The following is an 8433-nucleotide window of genomic DNA, read 5'->3' on the forward strand; positions in this document are numbered from 1 at the left end:
AACACTAAATGAAAGACTGACAAATACATCCGGTCTTTAAGGAGCTCACCTAACCCTATGCACCACTTCAGATGATGAATTAACGGCTGTCACATTTCTCTGCTGGCCACAACATGTAAAACTGTGGTTAAGGAGTTCACTTGGGAACCACATTGCTGCAGGTTCAATCCTGCAGTGGAGGAGCAAGCATTTTCTACCACAGCCTTGGCTGGCTGGATCAATGGCCTTGGTTGACCCCCAAGCCCTTATTACTGACACCTTGGGAGAGGGGGGGAGGTATTGGTTGATCTGGGGCTATAGATGAAGACACTTGCCCAAGGTGCTGTACAGTGGGATTGAACCCAAAAACACAGTTACAAAAAAAAAAAAAAAAAGCTAAACCACAAAGCCAAGCCTCAATAGAAAATTCCAATATCAGAAAAGAATCTTTAACAGAATGTCAAAACTATTTTTAGACATTCCATCCGTTCTTTCTCATTAATTAGATAAATTATGCAGCTGACCTGGCACTGCACTATCTGCATTGTCAATGTGCAAGCGTTATCGACATTTCCATTATGTTACATACTGCAACATCTAATGCAGCTTATTGCACTTGTAATATACATGGTTGCTGCACTAAAGGCCTGATGCACTGCCATGTGTAATAGAGGCATTGTGCACATACTCAGTGATGCACCTGTTATTGCCCACTGCACTATGAATGTTGAACGACACATCTGCAGTATGATGCACCTGTGGAACTACAATGCATGACTGCTGCATCACACCTGCTACAATGTGCATCAAGTTACTACCTGTTGCACTATTTGCATTATGGCTGGTGAACCGCATGTCTATAGCATGTTCTACTGAAGAACACATCAAATAATGTAGTCCTAGATACACTTAGCAAAAATATCTACTGGATTAGACCAGCTTAAGTTAATCCTTCTAACACCAACCTGCCTTGGTTCTCTGATACAAATTCGTTCCTTTAAAGATGATCTCAATTCAAACCTTTTCCTAAATGTTTAATTGATGTTTTAAACATCAGCTCAATCATGGTGACAATCTTTTACTACATTCTGTTGTATTGTTATTTATTTATTTTGAAAATTAATTAAAGAACAGAGAGTTTCAACAGAAAAATGTTGATCTGAATTAAAACCTGCCATCAAAATTCCTCCAAAACACCAATAATGACCAAATTATTTTACTAAATTCTTTATTTTCAAAATATGATAACAGACTTCCTGTTTTAAAGTGATCAAAGCTAAAACATTTCATTTATATTCCAAACACCAACTTAATTATAACCAAATTATTTTACTAAATTTTTTTCTAATTTTTAAAATTATACACAAAAGCTGCGTTTTTCAACAGAACAATGACAACAAAAGAGTTAAAAAACACATCATAGCAATAAAAACCAACAATAATAATAATACAAAAAGGCAAAAGAAAAGTTTAAAAAAAGGGTCAATACTCACTTCTGATGTATTTTTACCCATTGGTATCATTTGGGCAACACCGCCCACTACAGTACAAGTGTAACTGGGGAGAGAAAAACAGAAGACAAAAGATGAAGAAATGGTTGAACGGTGGAGATGAGAGAGAAGGAACAAATAATGGAAAGACATTGATATTTTTTTGGAAGAAAACAGAGTTGAGATTAGGGACACACTGAGCAAACAGGACCCCATCTCCATAACGTATTATGGTCATTGCTCCTATTCTTCTTTACTATGTCCGACTGCCCAGAGGACAGAAGGCAAACATGAACCATGATGGGTGAAAGAGAGGGGGAGATGACAGTGGAGGAATAATAATAGTTTGGCATCAATGGTTTCTGAAGAAAATATATAAAGAGAAAAACAGGGAGGAGATCAGGGACCCAGCAAACTAACCCCTTAATTCCTTTGTAACTTATTTAGACCTGATGTCACAATAACACATCAAACACAAACACACGCAAAATGTTAATGTGTTACACATATATATATATGGTCGTCATCACCATTGTTTTGCATCCACTTTCCATATCAGTATGGATTGGAAGGTTCAACAGGATCCAACAAGGGACCACAAAACAATAAAAACTCTATACTTTCTATCTTTTGCTTGTTTCATTCACTAGATGCTGCCACGCTGGGGGAACCGCCTTCAAAATATCACAATCTCATGAGATGTGTGTGTGTGTGCATAATGTACACAACCATATTAAGCTCTCAATATATATATATATATATATACACACACACACACACACACACAAACACATTTTAATATACACAAACATGTCATTATCTCCTTATATTCTTGTACCTAAATATTAGCAACAGTGCAGTAATTCTCAAGTCAGGCAAAAAGCCAAGAAAGATATGAAAACACCATCATCATCATCAACACCTGTTGCATTTGAGCTTGTTATCAGGAACGGCCTTATCTCGGCTCTTTCAAGGATTCAATGAATGCACACGTATCTACACACACACACACATATATACAGTGTGATTAGGGTTATATAACAGGTGTGCGCATGTGTGTGTGTGTGTATATATATATATATATATATATACACACACACACACAACCAAAAAATGTGATTATGTTATACAACAGGTGTGTGTGTATACATACATATTTATATACACACACACACACACACACATATACAACCAAAAATGTGATTACATGTTATACAACAGGTTGTGTGTGTATATATACTATGTTGAGAAATAAATCTCATTTGGTCAGATTCCATGAGAGTCTCTTGGTCAGCCTATGAACATTTTAGCTAAACCTGGTACTTAATTATTCATTGAATCTTAGTCAAAAATGCTTGCACAGGTGCATGTTGTACAAACATACTACTATACATATATACACATTCAACAAGCATAAGCGGATAAGGAGCACACACACACACACAGCCCATACACAAGATCATAACTAACCCCTCCCCACACACATACATTCAGTTCAACAACTGCAAAGAGATAAGGAGCACACACACCTCCCTGCCACCTGCCACACACACACACAACAGATATACATTGGAGATATGCACACACATACATACACACACACTAGATATACATATACACTGCAGATATACACACACACTACAAATACATACACAAACTATATATATATATATATGTATATATATATATATATGTATATATATATATACATATACGCATACAATACACACAGAGATACTACACATACAGAGGAATACATAGAGATAATACACACACACAAACTACACAGATATATACATATATACAGGTATGTACACACACTCTACCCTACCACAGACAACATTCGTTTTTCCAAAGCTGTCATGTTTTCTGATGACTCAAAAAATGGGAAACACTTGGTTGTAAGAGGAATGTGACTGCACAGCAAGGCAGGCAGGCAGGCAGGTACCATGGTGATGACATGACACAAGGGTTGATGTGTGACAAGGTCATGCCAAAATGACGCCTTCAGTATCGTTACAAAGACTTCCTTCTGGGGAAAGCAACAAAGCCACAACTTCTGATCTGTTTCTAAAACAATTCACATTTTACGTCAAAAGGCTTAAAGAATCGTCTCCAATCTTTTTGTTTTTGTTTTTAAAGCCTTACACTATCTTAATCTGTTGGTCTCTTTTGCCAAGGACATAAACAGACCGACACCAGTGATCGAGCAGTGGTGGGAACAAACATGGGCACAAAAATACGCACACACACACACACCAGCTTCTTTCATTTTCTGTCTACCAAATCCACTCAGAAAGCTTTGGTTGGCTCATGGCTACAGCAGAAGACACTTGTCCAAGGTTCCACGCAGGGGGACTGAACCCAGAAGGTATTAATTCCAGTTCTTTTATATTCAGTGTTCAAATTCTGCTGCGATCAACTTCACCTTTCATCCCCTTGGAATCAATGAAACAGTAACTAATCCAAGATGGTGGCTTAACACATTGAACTGGATACCTTGTAGTATTAATTCCAGCTCCCTGAGTTCAAATCCTGCCTTGGCCTATTCGGTGGTAGATTTCATCTGTTACCCAAGTTTAGCCCACCTATCTATCTGTCTGTATGTGTGCGTGCATATAAATGTATAGTTGTATGTGAGAGTGCACGTTTGTGCCCCCTTTGTCTTGACATTGTGTGAATATTGTGAATAAATGTCATCATGCGGAAAGATGTCTGGCCAGAATGATGACAAACTTTACCAGGCATGACAAACAGACATACACCGCCCCCAATCCCCTCACCAGAGAAACATCCTCCACACACGAACCACCACCACCACCACCATCATGACCACATGCATGCACACACACACACGCTCATAGACTACCTACCTTGCCACCCACTGCTCCACTCCTTACACATGCTGCTGGTAACAGACTAAACATCATCCTACCGATCGACCCACTGAAACTCTCAAAATCTCATGGGGGGGGGGGCACTAGCCCTTCACATTCTTCACATATCCAACACAGTATCACAAGGGATGGGTTTCCTCTCTGAGAAGGTGGTCGTTGCAGATCCAAAAACACACTCCACCCCCATCCTGCCCCCCTTTTGCAGCCCTTCAACTCCATCCCATACACTGGTCTACATCCTCACTGCTTTACATATATGGCTGGGATGGGTCACCTTTACTCTGACAGTGTCTAGACATAAATGTGACTGTGTGGTTAGGTGAGAAGTGTGCTTTGCAACCATGTGGTTTCAGGTTCAGTCCCACTGTGTGGTACCTTCAACAAGTTTCTTTCAGTTTAACCCAAGGTGAACCAATTCATTGCTAATGAATTAAGTAAATTGTAACTGTGTGAAAATTGTGAGTGTCTCTCTCTACTTTACAACACTCAGGGAGTATCGTAAGGAGGATCGATTTCTGAAGGGCTGCTTAAATGGGGCCCCAGAATTTTTACTGCATTTACCTCACTCCTACGCTTATTGCAGGCATGTGCTATCAGTAATTATTCAGGGTAAATAGTTGGTGACATTTATGTAATCAAACACACAAAAAATAAGCAAAACACAGGTGCACGACTGAGTTGGAGGCAGTTTTACTTCTGCCTTTAAAGTACGTAAAGAACACGTTGTTGTAGGAATGTACGCAGCACATGTACTATAGCAGTTCTATGCATAGTAATCAGACTAAATTCATAATTTTATTGAATTAGGTGCATATTTTGCCCTAAAAGAAAAAGTGTTGCTATCAATCAATTTTATTCAAGATAGGCAGTGCCTACCTTGTCTACCTAGGTGGCATGTCCTTGGCGTATTGTGCTTAGCACATTTGCAGAAATAAGTTTGGCCATTCTAAATACTTTCACCTACATTCAAATTGAGATAAATAGTTATAACAGGTACGTTTCAGGTGTGGATATTTATATTTTGTAATTTATGAAACTTATGTCTCGTAAAACTAATTTCGTAAGTTTTTAAACATTTTTATTGCTGTTTAACAAGTTATCCTACTGACCAAGTAGACAATAGCAGACACACTGACCTGAAAAATAGTGATCTGGCATAAAAGATTTTTCCATTTATTTTTTTTAAAGTCAGTAAATAAGGATAAGATAGAGATATGGCTGCTATTTCTAGCATATGGAGTAACCCTATAAAAGCAACCTCATTGGACAAGAGGTAAAGCTACTGTATGTTGAAATATATATATATATATATATGCGCGTATACATAAATAATACATTTATACATAAACGCACACATATATACACATAAAAACGCACACACAGATAACTATAAATAAATACACACACAGTTCTCATCTACCAACTTCGATTCACAATAATGAAGATACTTGCCCAAGGCGTCGAGCTGTTCGTGTGTGATGGTGGTGGTGGGGGAGCGGGTTACAGAAGCGTGCAAGTGTGGTTGCAAAGCGCGATATATCGTTTTTAACGGTGGGACTCGGAGTGGATAAAGCTATAAACGATAGCCTGTAAATATTTGGTTTAAAAAATTTAGAAAAGGTCGAAGACTGCCATATTATTATTATTATTATTATTATTATTATTATTATTATTATTATTATTATTATTATTATTGTTGTTGTTGTTATGGCGGCGAGCTGGCAGAAACGTTAGCAGGCTGGGTAAAATGCTTAACGGCATTTAGTCCGTCCTTACGGTCGGAGTTCGAATTCTGCCGAGGTCAACGTTGCTTTTCATCCTTTCGGAGTCGATAAATGAAGTACCAGTGAAACACTGGAGTCGATGTAATCGACTAGTCCCCTCACCCAAAATTGCAGGCCTTGTGCCCAGAGTGGAAAGGATTACTACTATTATATCATATATTGTATAAACATAATAGACAAAAACACATGCAAAGCACGCCATTCAACCGGTTCACGCTTCGTCACGAAGCACGTGCTTGTTATCTCATTCAACACGCACACGCAAGCTGACATAATAATCCAACATGTAGCACTTACAAACACACACAGACACATCTGTTAATATGAACACACACACACACACACACACACATAGATACTCACTCTCACGCCTGCGACAACTGTGCTTACCACACCCGCCAATACCAGAGATTCTCTATGTGGTCGCTCAAGCCGCTAGAAATAGTAGCCAAGTCTCTAGCTCTACCAATTGCGCTGTATCGTTTCAAATAAGGATTTTACAAAAAAAAAAGAAAAGAAAAAAAAGAATGTTAAATGATTCGGTAGTACTTAACATATCCAAGAAAAGGCAAGGTGGTCACTGTTGGAATTAACCCTTGGTCAGAATTCTACTCGAGTGGAGTTTTACTGGATCGAGGTAAAACACCCACTCTTCTGCTTGAAATGAACAACTGAGCACACAAAACATGTCCGACATATATACACAAATTCTCATATACATATTTTTATGGTCACTTCCACTAATCTGTGTGTGTGTGTGTGTGTGTACGGACACATGTACAATATACGTACAACTACTGCATGTATGCATACAAATACACAAATATGTACCGATCTCTCTCTCTCTCTCTCTCTCTCTCTATATATATATATATATATATATATATATATACACACACACACACACACACAAATATATGTGCATAATATATATGTATATGTTATACACCCACACGTATTATAATGCACAAGAAAAAAATCGTCTCTCTTTTCGCAATTTTTCCATTGTATATACACAATCCACAAGCGCACACGTGTGTGTATATATATGTGTATATATACATGTGTGTGTGTGTATATATATATATATATATATATATATACACACACATCACGATACATAGAAACCCGGTTGACAACATGTGACAGATTTTTCGTTTTTGCTCCAGACACAAAAAAGCGCAGTTCTTACCGAAATATATGAGTCTTCCTTTCTTCAATGAATGAACAGACCGTCTGGGTGTATCTGGGTGGGGGTGCGTGACCGCAGATGAATAAAGAGAAGAGGGGAGGGGTAGCAGGAAGACAGGCGAGAAGGGTGAGGAGAGAATGAGTGAAGTTTTGACGGGATATCAGCGCTGATGGTTGGTTGTAGGGGACTAAGGGCTCACATGAATGGTTAGTTTGTAGGGTAGCAGTGAGGCGGTGGAGGGTTCCGTTTCCTCGACAGACTGAAGTGTTGACAGATGAGGGTTTAGGGTGTGACAGGAGAAAAAGAGGACACAGTAGCGTGGAAGGGTAATCACAGGGAAAGGGAGAAGGATGAGTGAATGAATGGATGGATAATAGATATTATACACACAGGCGCGCGAGCTGGGGTGGGAACAGGGTGTAGAAATGTAGACAGAAGGAGAAAATGGGACAGTTTAAATGTGTATATGTCTTTAAACGAAAGAGCAGTCAATACATTCATATACACGCGAATATGTTTGAATAATTCTGTTCAATACTGCATCAGATTCAAAACCTAACGCGCGCGTGCGTGCGTGCGCGTGTGTTAATTGATTGTATGCAAAATTCTGATTCAATTTGAATCATTTGTTTAGAAAGACCAGACAACACGTCAAGAGGTCCATCAGGATGCTGGACATGCTTCCGTGGTGGACTATAAACAGGTCGCAGCTTATGTATTGTGTGTACGGCCACGAGACTTTGGTCTACAATCAGCAAACACAAGAAAACAAGCGAAAATGCAAATACACACACACATACAAATGTCACTAAATGTGACTAGGGTGTTAGAAAACAACTACATTGCTAGAAATAAGAGCTAAAACATTCCAATGCTGTAGTTAATGAACAGGGATCATAATCATCTGAAAAAGTACCGACTGAGAATGCTAACCATTCGGTCTCTGTTAGTGTATAGGTTTGCATTCATGTGCATTAACTACAGCATTAGAGTGTTTTAGCTCTTATTTCTAGCAATGTAGGTGTTTTCTAACAGCCTGGTCATGTTTATCTTTTATTGGTTTCAGCTCAAAGCTGCAGCCATGCATATAT

General features: G+C 38.6%; 1 protein-coding gene across 4 annotated transcripts in view; it reads right to left on the reverse strand.

Annotated features, from left to right (window-relative positions):
- LOC106878660 (uncharacterized) overlaps positions 1–8433 on the reverse strand; it is a 110357-nt gene that overhangs the window by 20341 nt on the left and 81583 nt on the right. For all 4 annotated transcript variants that reach the window (XM_052975592.1, XM_052975590.1, XM_052975589.1 and 1 more), the window contains one exon: positions 1473–1536. In XM_052975592.1, the coding sequence (XP_052831552.1) occupies positions 1473–1536 (64 nt within the window). The remainder of the gene's footprint in view (positions 1–1472; positions 1537–8433) is intronic.

This window comes from Octopus bimaculoides, chromosome 21 (genome assembly GCF_001194135.2).
Source record: "Octopus bimaculoides isolate UCB-OBI-ISO-001 chromosome 21, ASM119413v2, whole genome shotgun sequence".
Taxonomy (NCBI): Eukaryota; Metazoa; Mollusca; class Cephalopoda; order Octopoda; family Octopodidae; genus Octopus; species Octopus bimaculoides.